Below are 16,030 nucleotides of genomic sequence, written 5' to 3' on the forward strand. Positions count from 1 at the left end.
GGGGCCCGTTCCTTGCGCGCCTCCGGGTGGCCTTGCTGGGGAGGGAGGCGTCGGGGGCTGCGCTCCGATCCCGGGCGGCCGGTGTGAGAGGGCTGGCGGCGCGTCTCCTGCGGTTAAACCACGCACGGACCTTTCCTTATCTCAAGTTTTTTTGGAAGCAAAAGCTACTATTAAAAGTCTGGGTGACTGATCATTCAGCTCCCGGTGCCCCTCGTTCTAATTCCCGTCTGGTTTTGTCTCGTAGGCTTTACGCATGAAGCCAGAAGCAGACCACTGACCTGACTCACCAAGCTCTGCCGGGCATTTTTGTGAGGACTCTTGGCACCACAATGAGTACCAGCAGCTCGCAGTAAGCTCCTGTTTGCAGCTCTGTGCAGTTCTGGCATCAGATAACCAGTCTTTTGTATGTTTGGAATAAGTTAAGAATGCAATCAGCGTTTGTTTTACCTCAGCTCCCTATGACCCTCTTCCTTTCACATATGTGTAGATCACCAGTGCAAAGACAGAAGTTGAACATTTGTTCACCAAGGCTTGATAAAGACAGAAAACATAAAAAGAATTCTTTATTTGTTTTTCATTAGATACTTCACAGAAATTATTCCAGCCCTTCACTAGAGTAGACTGGTTGGGATAACCTAATTTTCAAGCTGGTTGGTTTGGTGAAGAGCTGTTTGCAAACGAAGTAGTGAAATGTTTTGAGAATATTATAGGGCTGATATTTTGATTGAGTTTTGTAACAAATCTGTGTATTTAATGACTTTGAATAGAGCAGATTACCTTAATAAAGCCAGTGCTGAAATTCTGAAGTATATTGCTCTCTAACGCGATTTTTCCTGTCCTATTAAGGGATGATGAAGATACCTTTAAAATCCTTATTGCCACTGATATTCATCTTGGCTATTTGGAGAAGGATCCAGTTCGTGGAAATGATACATTTGTAACTTTTAATGAAATTCTGGAGCATGCCCAAAAAAATGAAGTAAGTAGTGCTTTTTGAAAAGTGAAAGAGAGAGACTGTGGAAAACGTGTTACAACCTGTCAGAAGCTGTAAAGCTTAGTCCTGATGCAATCTTTAACAATAGCAAGTTAGGAGACTAAACTATTGCAACCAGTTACGTTTCTGGTTTAGTAAAAGGAATGCCTATCCCTTTGTTACAGCGTTCCTGTTAGGAGACCTAGGATAATGAGTTCGTAGAAATAATTAACATGATCATGCCTATTCCCAGAAGTAATTGTAATAGTCTTACCCATATTGATGAATATGTATAATATTGACTGATAAAATGGAGTTTGTTGTGTGATTTGGTGTGCGTGTTGGTGGAGTAGGAGACTCCCCACGCACCCAGCGCTGCTTTGCTTACTGCATCTCTATTTTATAATTTAAATTTTCTACTCTTTATTTTATAACAATAAATTAGTTTGTAGAAAATTTGGTATCCATTTATTGGTTTATAACAATTGTGACCCTGGTTGCATTAGCAGTGTTTTCAGATTGCCTGCACTTGTTCCAGTGGTATGTAGAGAGGGTTTGTCACTGCAAGAAGGGAAATTAACTGGAGAGAGTGACGGTAATGATACAAAGTCTTTGGGCAACTGAGAAAGTAGGGGGGGGAAAAAAAGATAGAAACATTAAAAGTGTTGTTTCATGTTTTAAGGATTGAATGTTTTGTAGTCAAATTATTTGTAATTTTGCTGATGCTTTTTTTTTCCCTAATGCTTTTACAAAAGCTAAATACATACAGAAACTGCAAGTAGTACCTTCTCAGTGTGGCAGTGGCTACTGATTTTCTTCCTGCTAGGTACCACAGCAACAAAAAGATAACATATCTCTTCGTGCTGTCAAGGGAAATGTTCAGGAGCCAGTCTGGACAACCTTATTAAAATACTTCATTGGTATTACTCCATCAGTTGTTTTCTCCTATAAATGGATCTTTTGAGGTTTGGTTTTGTCTTAATGAATAATTTTTTTAATGTTTGTTTCATGAGGAAATTAAATACCATGTCTGCAACTGCCTACTTGTTTTACCTAGAAAGTCAGAAATGAGATACGTGGAACTCCTTAGAAGAAATAATTTAAAGGATTTGCTTAGAAATACAAAATGTTGTATTAAAATAATAGAACTTTTTGTTACTTACAGGTGGACTTTGTTTTATTAGGTGGGGACCTTTTTCACGAAAATAAACCTTCCAGGAAAACGGTACACTCTTGTTTGGAATCACTAAGAAAATACTGCATGGGTGATCGTCCTGTTCAGTTTGAAATTTTGAGTGATCAGGCAGTTAATTTTCATTATAGCAAGTAAGTATGTTCCTGTAAATTACAGTGTAAGGTTTGGTTTGCAAATTGGGTGAACATGTTGTGGGTTTTATGATTTATATCCTCCGTGACTGGAACCTTGAAGTTTTAGGCCTGTTTGTGTGGAACAGTTTACAGGATGACTTCACCTATCATCTTTTATAATCTGCGTCTGTAAAGGGATGCACGTGATTTCATGAAGAACTTCTGACTGGGTTGTGAGTCGATTCATTTATGTAATACATAGTTTCTGTTCTGCAAGTAAACTGATTTACGTGGATTGCTGTGGTAAAACCTGCAGAGTTCTTTGTGCCTAAACAAGGTACCACAACCCAGTCCACGGCTCTTGCGTGTACCACACTGCGTGTTGTACAATTCTCTTCATAGGCTTGCTCTAAACAAATAGGATCTTTTTCCTCCCCTATTCCCAGTGGGAAGTGCCATTCCAATCCATCAGTAAGACTCTCCATACGCTGTGCAGCTTAAGCTTATTCATAGCCACTTAGTACTCATTTATGCTGCTGTTATGATGTATTTGTGATGACGTTAATTTGAGGAGAATTTTTGGGAATTGTCAATAAAATTGCAGATACGGTTTAACTTTTTTTTTTCCCTCTTTTTGTTCAGATTTCCATGGGTGAATTATCAGGATGGAAATTTCAACATTTCTATTCCAGTGTTTAGTATTCATGGCAATCATGATGACCCCACAGGGGTAATTATTATCATAATTGTACTATACTGGTTTATTACAAAAATGATAGAAATAGAGACTTGTATGAAATACAGTTCTTGGAGAACAGGCTAGTTTTAGTCAGTTGCTCCACTCTTCACATAGATATTGTGTGTGTATTTAGGAATTCTGTTAATTAGTGACAAGTAGTTAACTGTGACATTAAAAAAGAGAATGGAAAGAAGTTAAGGGATGCATATGAACTATGTTTAAAGTCTTAATTTATATAGATTCTGTCATTAACAACAGAATCACTCTTTGTGCCATGAAATCTCAGCCTTTCAGAAAGTTTCTAAAACAAATGCTGTCTGTAGAGGCTGAAAACTTTTTCTCAAAGGAGAATTTCGATACTTGGACCTCTGCATAGACAATTGGTACACTGCTTATATTATTAGATCATAGAATCATAGAATGGTTTGGGTTGGAAGGGACCTTAAAGATCATCCAGTTCCAACCCCCCTGCCATGGGCAGGGACACCTTCCACTAGAGCAGGTTGCTCAAAGCCTCATCCAGCCTGGCCTTGAACACTTCCAGGGATGGGGCATCCACAGCTTCTCTGGGCAACCTGTTCCATTCCTTCACCACCCTCTCTGTGAAGAACTTCTTCCTGATACCTCATCTTACCCTCCCCACTTTCAATTTAAACCTGTTACCTCTTGTCCTGTCACTACAGGCCCTTGCAAAAAGTGTCTCTCACCAGCTTCCTTGTAGCCCCTTCAGATACTGGAAGGTTGCAATAAGGTCTCCCCAGAGCCTTCTCTTCTCCAGGCTGAACAAGCCCGATTCTTGCAGCCTTTCATCATGGGAGAGGTGCTCCAGCCCTCTGAGCATCTTTGTGGCCTCCTCTGGACTCACTCCAACTGGTCAATATCCTTCTGATGTTGAGGGCTCCACAGCTGGACGCAGCACTCCAGGTGGGGTCTCACCAGAGCAGAGTAGAGGGGGAGAATCCCCTCCCTCGACCTGCTGGCCACACTTCTCTGGATAAGACCAGGATACAGTTGGCTTTCTGGGCTGCCAGCGCACACTGCCGGCTCATGTTCAGTTTTTCATCTACCAGTACCCCCAAGTCCTTCTCCTCAGGGCTGCTCTCGATCCTTCTCCTTGAAAATGATGAAATGCTGGTTTAAAAATGATAAACTAAAAGTAAGCAGGAAAAGGACTTTTAGAAAGCAGCAAAGCACATGTGCTGAATTAATAATTTCACATTTTATATCAAATAGCAGTGTATTATGGAGATGAGTGAGCAGCAGAAGGTTAACTTTGGACTTACTTTGAAGTAGTTAGCTTAACCAGATAATATTCTGTAGTAGTTTAGAGACTTGGGTCTTTGGGCTTTTGGGGTTTTTTCTGAATAATGTTTAATTTCATGCTGTTTAAATGAAGCAAGACTTGTAATGAAAAGGGAGTTGCATCTGTACCTGTGCTTAAAACCAAGAAAACTAATATATGTGGCGAGGTAATTCAGCTACAGAAATTACATAAGGAAAGATGTTCTTTCTCCCCTCAGGTATTATTTCACTTTGAATGTTCAGTTCGGAGCTTTTATACTTGTTTCTTAACATTTTCTACAGGCAGATGCACTGTGTGCATTGGATATTTTAAGCTGTGCAGGATTGTTGAACCACTTTGGACGTTCACCTTCTGTGGAGAAGATAGACATTAGTCCCATTCTATTGCGTAAGGGTAGAACAAAAATTGCACTGTATGGCTTGGGTAAGTATTAGTCTAACAGACTGTGGCTAGGCTGTTCACGTATTACTGAAGCTCAGGAGGGCTCGATTAAGTTGAAGCAAACACACAGTGCTGCAGCAAATGTGAAGGTGTAAGAAGTGCTAAATTAAAGTGTATTGATTCTGTGGCAGTTTCTCCTCCTTCTGCGTTGTCACTGGCTGACAGGATTTTTTTCTTTGTTTTTGGGTTTTAATAAATCCTTCAGTAACTTCATTTCTGTACTTTTATTGGTCTTAAATGAACCTTGCTTAAGTTACCCATAGATAGTGCCTGTGTATTGAGTTATGGCAATTACACACATCGGTGAGACTTTTGTATTAGGCTTACTTCCTCCTGTTTAGGTAAAACTTAAACAGTGTGTGTTCAATTGCCATTTGGGTTATATTTAAAAAGAAACTGAGCAGAAACCTAATGTCTGACATGTCTGTGAAGTGGTTCATAAGTAACATCTGTCACAGGTGACCTCGGTTTCTTTAAAAAAACTTAAGAGTTTAATTTTTTAAGTGTTCCATGGTGTGTTTTTGACTTCGGTTTGTCCCTTTCTATTTTCTCCTCCACCTTCTCCTCAACACTCACTTCTTGCTTGGAATGGTTATGTTTGACTGCTTTCTATCTAGAGAAGTTAACTCTTAAGATCTTATTCAAGCGCAGATTTTGCAGAATTCGTGGTTTATTTCTTGTTATGTGGAGAAATCTAAAGTATGCTTAAGCACTCCATCTCCATCTAGTAGTATTTGTTTTTAGACTCCACTTTAGGACAAAATACACTACTTAATCTGTCAACAAGAAACAAAACACCTCTTCTAATGTTTTTAATTCTGCCAATAGTCAGTAGTTCAGTGCAGGAGACTGGCAAGAGGTCTCAAACCAGATGTAGTTAATGAAACTGTTTTTAGCAGATGTTTAAAGGTAGATTTCAAGATAAATTGTCTTATTTTTAGAAGTCTATGTAGTAAAATAGCCAATTTATACTTTGATCTGTTCGCATTCATAATCATGCCTCAGATTTCATAGGTCTTGCAAGTGAAGATCTGATCTTGCCACAAAGTTGTGTTCTTTGTGCTCTTTTTAATAGAGTTGCTAATAAAAACTCTATAAAATAAAGAGTTGATTATCACACAAAAAATGATATAATGTTTTGTTGTGTCCACTTCAGGAGCTATTCCAGATGAGAGGTTGTATCGTATGTTTGTCAATAAACAAGTAACCATGCTGAGACCAAAGGAAGATGAAGATAGTTGGTTTAACTTGTTTGTGATTCATCAAAATAGGTAATAGTATTGAGTGGATTATGGTGACTTTTAAAATTACTGTGTTACTTCATTAAACTGCCCTGAAAAGGATAGGTGAGAAAGCCAGCTGTGCTTGTGAGTAGCTGGTTTCTTAACATTTTCCCAAATTAAGGCATTATTTTACAGCTTTTCTTACAGAAGAATCATAAAGGAAAGGACTTGAAATAAGTGAATTAGGGATGTTGGGAAGTCTCTTCCCAAGCTCTTACAGTTAGGGGCAGTAGATAATGTAATATGCTTAGAATGAAGTCTTGTCTGCTTGCTAGAGCTGAAAGAGCGTTACACGTCATATTGTATTTTCTATCCTTGTTTGAACCATAATTTGGCAAGTACCATATCTTCACTTGCACTGCTCTGCTTTACAGTTTCTCTTGAACAGGGAACAGGTAGTACATGTTCCTTCTGCCTACACACTTCTCCCAGCAGTGGTAGTGGGAAGGGTCAGAGTTGTTTTCCAAATCCCTTCATAGAGTTTTTCCTGAATAAGACAGCGGTCCTCATGTGCAAGTAATGGTGAGGCAGAAGTAAACAAAGACAGCTTGGGTCACCCTGTGTAATGATCTCTGTCTAGCACAATGAAGGAGCTCGCTCCTTCTCTAAGGGTGGGGCATCCCATGTCTAAGTCAGTGGTTTTTACCCCACTACTAAAAAAAACCCAAGAAAAACCAAACCACCCTAAACAGGCCATGAGATGCTACAAAAGCATTCATGTGGAAGAAGGAGGAGATCCTAATAAGAGGAGGGGAGCAGAAAAGAATGAGCTGTATACGTTGCCTTTTTGCGTAACCAAACACTTGAAACAACTACGTATGGAATAATTGAAGAATACCTGGTATGAATCTATGTCATATTTTTGCTGGAGTTTCCGTATCACTTTAAAGCACACTGTTTTTCTCCTCTTTCACTCCCCCCTTGCCCACCTATGACTCTCTACATTCTCACTATTTTTCTCTTTTTTCCTTGAACAGGAGCAAACATGGAGCTACCAACTACATTCCAGAGCAGTTTTTAGATGACTTCATCAACCTCGTTGTCTGGGGTCACGAACATGAGTGCAAAATAGCTCCGTCCCAAAACGAACAGCAGTGTTTCTATGTTTCTCAGCCAGGAAGTTCAGTGGTGACATCTCTGTCCCCCGGAGAGGCTGTGAAGAAGTGTGTGATCTTTTGTGTTCTTGTTTGTCCCTTGCTTTATGTGTCTCCTGCATTGTGTTGAGAAAGGAAATATACTCCAATTAAGGGTGAAAGGACTTGTGTTACAGTGTGGATTAGCTCCAGTGTGACATAACAAATGAAGTAGGTGGAATCAGTGCCTAGAATAACTTTTACCTTACTTAGGATTAAGCCTAATGTTTGAAGCAAATGGAACTTATCTAAGGGGAGTTACACAGTTCCTGCATTCCAATTTGTGCATGTGCCTGTGTACAGAACAAGCACAGTCTAAATACAGTAGAACTAGAGTTGGGTAGGGCCAACCCTGAAGTACAGATCCAAGAGCTTCCTATAGCTTTTAAACTTTTGTCCCAGAAAAGTAAAGAAGAATTTAAACCAAATCTTCATACCATAGTACTCTTAAGTTTATCTTCCAGTAAGTTAGCTTCCTCCTTCTAGGCACATTGGTTTGCTGCATGTTAAAGGGAAGAAAATGAAAATGCAGAAGATTGCGCTAGAGACAGTGCGAACTTTCTACATGGAGGATGTTGTTCTAGCTGATCATCCAGATCTTTTTAATCCCGACAATCCTAAAGTAACTCAGGCGATACAAGCGTTCTGCATGGAAAAGGTAACTTGCAATGTTAACAGTGTATGGACAGGGAATGGGATCTGTGACTGATTTTGAGACTGGAAGATGAGAAATCTTGTGTCTTGAGATGCCATCTCAAAGATGGATTTAGGCAGTGTTTCTGTAAGAAGCTAATTCCATTTTGTTCACTGCAGACTTGCTTTTTAAGCTTCCTGGGCTGGAACTGCTTTATGGGAGTCCATATCATCTTGTACAAAAGCCCCTGCCTCAGAGTGGGGCAGCATTTGGGGGTGCACTTCAAAACCGGCATGAGTATGGGCACCTGAAGCCTGAGAGCTGGGCTGTGCAGTGGCAGAAGTAACGGAGCAGGTTTATGAATTGCTCTTGGTTCTTAGGCCTGTGTCAGTCTCTTTCTGCTTTTCCCTGGCACTGCAAATCTAGCACAGGATAATGGCTATGACATAAAGTAGTATGAGTGATCAGTGATGTAGGTACTGCTGGATTGCGCTATATCTGAGAGATATGCCTTTCATTGTGACTTTTCTCATTCGTTCTTCTGGCTTTTGGCTGGATACTGGTACATCTGTGCATTCAGGAAGGAGGGCACATCTATAATTATTTTAATAGCCCTCTCCTAGAGCTGGATGTATTCTAAGTTATTCTTGAAGGGTTCAGGCTTCAGGGTTCTTTGTGTAAGAAAACAAAGTGAAACTGAGTTCTAATTCTGCTTCCCAGGTTGAATTGATGCTGGACAACGCAGAAAAAGAACGTGTGGGAAATCCACGCCAGCCAGAGAAGCCTCTCCTAAGATTACGAGTGAGAAATTGTTCGGTTTGGATTGCTTTGTTTTGGAAGGTCACTGTGAAAAGTTGCAAAGCAAAGTCATGCTTTTTGTATAAACACATCTTAACTGTGTACAAGCAAATATGTCTCCTTTATAGCATGATTCTGTTGACCTGTGTTACAGCTACTGTTCTATGGTAAAGGATGAGACTGGTCGTGTGTGCTTCACTGCTGATCTGAGTAAGGGCCTCAAAAGTGGCTATTTACAGGGAGGTTTTTCTTAAGTAATATTATCCTGTGTTTGTTCCTAAACCTAACTGATGGAAACTTTCCTGAAGCATAGTAAATAGAACAAGTTAGGAACAAGTTACAGATCTGGGCTGTTACTAGCTATTCATTTTAATATTATAATTAGCTATTATTATCCATTAACTATTCTGCATAGTATGGTAAAGCATTAATTTTAGATTGACTTATTTTTTACTTTAATTTTGCCTTTGAAGGGTAACAAACTCAGTTTGTGTGGCTTCTCTCTTTCTGTTTGTTTCACATTTAAGTTTTTCCCTTGCTCTCTTAGGTTGATTATACAGGTGGCTTCGAACCATTCAGCGTCCATCGGTTTAGCCAGAAGTACATGGATAGGGTGGCAAACCCAAAAGACATCATACACTTCTTCAGGCATCGTGAACAAAAGGAGAAAAACGGTAATTATACAGAAAGGAATCATTGGCCTGCCTAGGTTTCCATTCTTCTTCCTTTATTTTGTTACCCAGCACTTGCACAGGCTTGGTGTGTGCCATCCAGTGTGTTATCGGAGGAGTAAAGATGCATCGTCTCGTTTAGAGTGTATATACAATGTATACGTTGCACGAGTATTTATGGGTTTGTCCAAAGTTCTGATGTTCAGCACAGCATCTTATGGCAGATGAATTCCTTCTTCTTTCTCCTCAAACCTATTGAGTTGCTTATAGTCATACACACAGCCCTGTATCAGATGGAGTTGCTCTGTGATTCTATAGGATAACTACCACAGAGGGGCATGAAACATCCCATTCCTGAGTCTCCTCAGAGTGAGGTGGTTGGTTTTGGGCACTCTGCAGGTGGAGAGATATGTGTTGTGCTTTTTCCCTTTATGTTTTTTTTTTAATTCTATTGCTCTAGTAATTCATTTGTTTATACCTAAAATAGTAATGGAGGGGATGGGCTTGAGAGATGTTTGTATATTTAAAAAACACCCCACAGAGGTCCCGAATGCACAAGAGCATTTTGTTTGCCCTAATTAATCATGTGTATGAGGCGCACTTGGCTTGTCTGTTCCAGGTGTGTCTCTATTCAAGCATTTGTGCAAAACAAATAATAGCTATTGTAGCATTTCTCACTGTGCCTAGAATTTTTAATAAATGGTTGATAGATGTTGCACAAAAACTGGATTTGTAATCATCACTAATGAAGATGCAGCTTGCACGAGAACATACTGTTCTAAAGAGCTGTTAACTTGTCACATTAGTGCGTTGGAAGTGCTCCAATTCCACTGACAGTTTTTACTTACACTGTCAGTTTTATAAAATTGAAAACGTTTTGTAAATAAAAATTGCTTCTAGTGAGGTGGGTTTTTTTAATGTTTTATTTTGCTATGCTTGGTTTTTTTTTTAATAGTTGTTTGAGCTTATTAACATTTTCAGACTACAAGATAGCTGCCACACTGTCACCATGTTTCATCAGTACATTTTCATTTTCCTGCTTAACGTGCGTCCCTGCTTCGGGAAGGGGATGTAAAAAGAGTACCCTGGACCGTGGCATCGCTGTATGAGATACCCTCTAGAACACGGGAGGCGACTGATGAGGCAGTCGGAGTTTTCAGGAGGTGTGCTCATAATGCCGTGGTTCAGTCCAGGTGACGTTAAGGCTTCATGAGTTCAGAAGTTCTGGTTTCTTTTGTCATGGCTGCGTATGCAATGAGGCTGACAGAGCAGTGTTTTCTGCTGGCGTGAGGCAGATGTCTGGAAACATCTGTAGTCACTTTATTACTTTGTGTGGTAGTGGTGACCTCGATTGATTATTCCTTTCATTCTTCTGACATTCCTACCTTGCGGACCTTAGTGGGCTGTGAACATTCTCTACTGAAAATCAGTCAGCGTGCTTTGGAGGAAAACTTCTTCTCTAGTAACAGCTACTTATAAAAAACCCCTTGTGCTTTGATGGGTCCTTTGATTTTTCTTGCATTTGTGATCCCTTAGAGGTCAATTATAAACACTGTGTCCTGAAGGTTATTAGTTTATAATTCCAGACATTTGGTAGTTAGAACAACACTTTGTATCTGCTAGAGGTGGGGTTGTCCTGTACAATTACTGTGTCTGTAACATTTACCTGTGTTTCCAGACAATAGAGTCTGCAGTTTATATTAATCTTCTTTCCTGTTACTGTCTGTGGGCTGATAATAATTAAGAGCTGCAAACGTGGGTGATGGTTGCAGCTGTGCCTTTCTTTTCTAGACAGTGGTCTTAATTTTGGAAAACTGGTTAGCAGACCTGCTTCTGAGGGGATGACACTGAGGGTGGAAGACCTTGTTAAACAGTATTTTCAGACAGCGGAGAAGGTATCTTTCTACTCTTTTTTTTTTTTTTAATGTAATATCACCTTTTTATCCTTTTTTTTGCACTTAGTGGTTTCTTAATGGAATGAGTGTGCCCTGAAAAGACTGCCATTCCCCAAGAAGTTAGTTTATTTCTGTATAACTGTATCTGAGCTGCTGTGTGAAGTGGATGTCTGAGGTCGACAAGTAACGGTTGCGTATCGGTTGTACAGAGTGTGTGAATGCTCACTGATTTGAGAACACTGTGGTAACTCTTCATGTGATCTTGCAGTGTCTGCTCTGTACTAAATGATGGGTCGTGTTCTTACAGGAGGAAGGTATGCTCCTGTCACTCTTTTGAGATGCTCATCTTACCTTTTTTTGTTAACTCCTTGTTTTATAATAGCTGTAAAATTTATTCCTCAGCTAAGCATAATTTCAGGGAAGGCTTTATGCATCTGGTGCAACTCACAAAACAGTTCCTAGAGGACACCTGGAAGCATCTAAAGTCATTAATAAGCATATGTAGTGCTTATTACCAAGAAATTACCTGTGCTGTAGTTTACAGACCGAAGCGGCTGCTATTTAAACATTGCTGCCTGTATGGGGGTTTCGTTCTCAGAATGTCTCTTCTTGCTGTGTTGGGAAGGAGGGTAGAGAAGAGAATGGCTGCAAAACACCATCAGTAGCACCTACTTTTACTAATTAGTGTCCGTAGTAATATCTTAATGTGGAATATCTTGGTGCATATCAACTCACTTGATGAAGGTGTGAGAACTAGTGCTATTTACAGAACTACTTTTCAGTAGAGTAGGCTCTGGATAATAGCTCTTAATGCTTCATAATAATAATTTGTCCTGCCCTGTAGCAGCCAGTTTTTTTTAATATTAGAATTTTACAGTAAAACTAACTAACTTGGCCTCAGTAGTAGTTCAGGGCCTGGTTTTGTGTCTCTGCAAGTTGATCTTGAGGTTTAAAAAAGGGAGGGAGGGTGACTAGGGAAGAATATGGTTTACCTGCTCTCTCCACAATACGTTTCAGACCAGTTGTTTTAGATGTGACTAACACTGTAGTTCTTTTCTCTTTATGGAAAGTTTCTTCTTTGAGTTTGGAAAATACTGTTAAGTAGGTGTAACATGCCAGTAGCAAGAGGGTTGTAACTATGTTATGATGAGTAACGTGTTTACTTCTTGCTGTGCTTTTCTCTGATTGAAATCTTCAAGGCAGGTTATTGGTTTTGGAACCCAACTTAACGTAATATATGTCTGAAACAGCAGGATTTCTTTGATGGCAGACGCACCTTAACAAAATATTTTCCCCAATGATAAAGAAAGTGCAGCTTTCGCTTCTTACCGAAAGAGGAATGGGAGAAGCAGTGCAGGAGTTTGTGGACAAAGAAGAAAAAGATGCCATACAAGAGTTGGTGAAATTTCAACTAGAAAAAACACAGAGGTTCCTTAAGGAGCGTCTCACAGATGCAGAGGAAGAAAAAATAGACGAGGAGGTAATATTCTGTTAATGATAATTCCTTAGGAGATGTCAAGACAGGTAGTAATAAAAACAGGGCTCAAAACAGTTTCTGTAGGTTCTGCTCTGTGTGGAGCATGTGTAACACTTGCCTCTTTTTCTGGAGTTGATAAATATGCTGATGAACTTTCAAATACATAGTTTAAAAGCTTGTATTGAAAACAGGGTTGAGGTAAGCTTATGCTCCTTGTCACTTCATTCACACACGCATGCATGCAGAAGGTCTGTCACTAATACGTGTAGAACTTGCGCTGTAGCTGTGTGCAAGCGCTTACTTGCATGAACTGTTTCACCACTACTTTAAGTAATGTTAGATTTTTAAAAGTCCATTCACTGTCATATTAATCTTGCCATGAAGGACTGAGGCTGAACTGACCATTTATCTCTACTGTAAGAAAGGTGGTAGATAAAATCTCTTCTTAGCTCTTTCATATTGGCTTAGGGAAGAGCACAAGAAAAGGGCAAGCTTAAAAGAAACAATGATCTTTAAGGTCTCTTCCAACCCAAACCGTTCTGTATCCTTCAGGTTCTCTACTAGCTTCTAACTGCTTGCAGCTCAGGGTCACCCAGAGACAAACCCGGTTTATCTGTCTCCAGTAAACCTTAACAGGCTTCTCTGTCAACTTGCTAAGCTCCCACATGAGCCCACGTATGCAGTGCTGATATTCAAGTGCTGTAGGACAAGTTGTTCCGCAGCTGAGCTGTGCAGAGTATAAAGAACAATTTGATGGGGAGTAGAAGTTTGCACCTACCTGTTTTCTTGCTGATTGCTTTGATTCACGAGGGGTTGAAAGACACCATAACCAGTCAGTGCCTGTAGGCTTTCTGTGCCACTTTTGGTTGGGTTTGGGTTTTTGTTGGTTTGGGTTTTTTTGCTGGGTTTTTTTTTTGTCTCTTGGACTGGTGTCTTCTTTCCCTCTCACTCATCAAATCTTTTTCCATATTCAACAAGTTGAGCTTTCTTAGTTAGTTGTACATATATTGCAACATTTGTCTCTTCCCAATATCATTGCTTTCTATCTTGGCTCTTCATCTCTACCCTGTCTTTTCCAGTTATTCATATTTCACTGTCCCTTATTACATATACTCTCCTTCTCTCGAACACAGTATCTCCTATTTTCATCATGTCCCATGCTTTTTTCTCCCCAGTGATGTAGCTCCAATTATTAATAGAATGTGAGATTCTTAAACTGTAGGACAGCATGAAAAGGCTTTAAACAAACTGTTCAGTTATTCTTGCACTCTTCTTCACCTCTCATATGAGCTTGACGTAATAATTCAGTGAGCAAGTCTTCTCACTTACTGTGTTTTGGTTATTGTATAAAATTAACTGTTATTTTGATGGAAACTCTTTTCTGATTCAGGTGCGAAAATTCAGGGATAGTAGGAAAAAGAATAGCGACGAAGAGGATGACGAAGTTCGTGAGGTAACTCCTTTGAATTTTGAACAGAGGCTGTAGAATGGAATGGTGACTTCTGCATATGCATGTAGTCACTTAGCAGCGCTTCAACACTGTCTTTGCCAAAAAGTGTCTGTCTGCCTAGGGAAGATTAGTAAGTCTTTTGGAAATCTTCCTTGGTCCAATATGTGCCTAAGCTACCGCTCGATTTGGCTCTTGAGATCTCCTTTCTCGTGCAAGTTTGCCTGAATGTTCATTTTTTCTTGCCTTTAACTGAGGTTAGACCAGGCAGGTGACCCTCAGATCTGTCAGCGTAAACTATTTCTGATCCCATCACCAGTGGACATGTGGATGGGCTGTGTTGAGTGATGCTGCTGGAACAACTTGATGTTGCTGGTAAACATTTAGGTGCTGTTGTCCTCAGCAGCAGTCTTGGGAGTCTTACATCTCCCAGAGATTGATGTCTAGATTGTATATGTCTTTCCAGAGAGAATTGCCAACTGCTGACAGCACTGGTGCTCTTTTGTCTTTGCAAGCTGAGACGGGAATGACATTTTGAGGAAAAAGACACCTGGGCTGATACTCGGTTGTTCTAATCTGAGATATCTTTGTTGAACTAGCTGTCGTAAGTACCCGCTGGTGAAGTTGAAGTGACTGGAGCCCAGAGGGTGGCTTCTCTGAGCAGATGCGCACAGCTGACGTAGGATTGCCTGAACTGCTCACCAAGCTGTGACACTGACCACGTGTCACATCGACCAGCTCCATTCTGTTATGAGAGCTTAGCTAACTGCTTTACGTGTACACATCTGAAATAGATTAAATACTGTGCCTGCTTTTGGACAGAATTCCTTGCCTTTCATAAAGCTTGGATTTGAGTCTTTTAAGCCTCAATGGTTTAGAACTATGTACCACAGCTAAGATTTAACACTGATGGATTTCATCACCTAAGATTCTTTTTCTTACAGCGCTTATTGTCCCATTTCAGGCAATGACCAGGGCTAGAGCCCACAGATCTGAGGATGCAGTTCTTGTCGCGGACTCCAGTGACGAAGACATGGATACAGGGATGAAAGGCACTGGTGATTCATTTGATGACCTTCCTGTGACGCTGAGCCGAGGAAGGGGTCGGGCAAGAGGTAGGGCAAGAGGTGCAAGGGGACAAAGTTCAGCATCAAGAAGTTCTTCTCAAAGGGGAAGAGGTAAGAAAAGCTTTTTTATTTAAAAGGGGACTCTCTTCTGATGCTTCCATCAAGTGGAAATTTGTTGCTTAAGGACTCCTACTGGAGAAAGAACTATTTCCAAATACTGTTGGCATCGTATTACATACAGTTGACTGCCTTACAAGGCTTAAGTGGTGACTTTCACAGGGTAATTACAAGAAAAATGTCTTTCCTGGCGATGGAAACAGTAGAATCTTAAAAGATGCATTATTGGGAAGGTCTGTGCAATGAAGTGTAAAGGTAAAGTGAAGGTAAACTTTGTTACTGCCGATGTTAATGCATTTGATCAGTATAAAAAGGAAGTACAGGTTGTCTCTATCCTAATGCAGTTTACAAGAGGCTTCATTGAGTTTAGTGACTGAGAAAATACGTTTTCTAAGCAAGATCAATTAAATGGCTCCTTGGCTGTGTGTGATTGTGCACTTCATAGTGATAGTGGTACTTCAGTTATAGATTTACTTCCATTATATATAAATATAATTTAAGCAAAGGTGCAGTCTTGCAGTAATATACTCCTTTGAGCTGTCTCAGTAATGTGCACAAAGGTCAAAGAGCAGGATGGGTTGAAACAAGGGCAGTCACCTTGGGACTGGTTTGGTTGGTGCCTTCAGGTAGTTGTATGAGTGTGTGTTCCAGCAGTGTGGTGATTACATCAGAGCAGGGGCATGTGTGTTAGGAGGAGTCTGTGTGTCTGTGGAGCTTTGAAAGCTTGAGCCAGAGCGGGTCTGC

At 40.2% G+C, this 16,030-nt stretch overlaps 1 protein-coding gene across 1 annotated transcript in view; it reads left to right on the forward strand.

Moving 5' to 3' along the window:
• The first annotated feature begins 329 nt into the window (after positions 1–329).
• Positions 330–16,030, forward strand: part of MRE11A (MRE11 meiotic recombination 11 homolog A (S. cerevisiae)) — a 19,158-nt gene continuing 3,457 nt past the window's right edge. The window contains exons 1-14 of the mRNA XM_010158696.1: positions 330–349; positions 847–979; positions 2,139–2,299; positions 2,924–3,011; positions 4,605–4,746; positions 5,921–6,035; positions 7,025–7,210; positions 7,667–7,838; positions 8,535–8,615; positions 9,160–9,286; positions 11,075–11,178; positions 12,485–12,658; positions 14,046–14,108; positions 15,067–15,280. Of these exons, the coding sequence (XP_010156998.1) occupies positions 330–349; positions 847–979; positions 2,139–2,299; positions 2,924–3,011; positions 4,605–4,746; positions 5,921–6,035; positions 7,025–7,210; positions 7,667–7,838; positions 8,535–8,615; positions 9,160–9,286; positions 11,075–11,178; positions 12,485–12,658; positions 14,046–14,108; positions 15,067–15,280 (1,780 nt within the window). The remainder of the gene's footprint in view (positions 350–846; positions 980–2,138; positions 2,300–2,923; positions 3,012–4,604; positions 4,747–5,920; positions 6,036–7,024; positions 7,211–7,666; positions 7,839–8,534; positions 8,616–9,159; positions 9,287–11,074; positions 11,179–12,484; positions 12,659–14,045; positions 14,109–15,066; positions 15,281–16,030) is intronic.

Source organism: Eurypyga helias, unplaced genomic scaffold, assembly GCF_000690775.1.
Source record: "Eurypyga helias isolate BGI_N326 unplaced genomic scaffold, ASM69077v1 scaffold1359, whole genome shotgun sequence".
Taxonomy (NCBI): Eukaryota; Metazoa; Chordata; class Aves; order Eurypygiformes; family Eurypygidae; genus Eurypyga; species Eurypyga helias.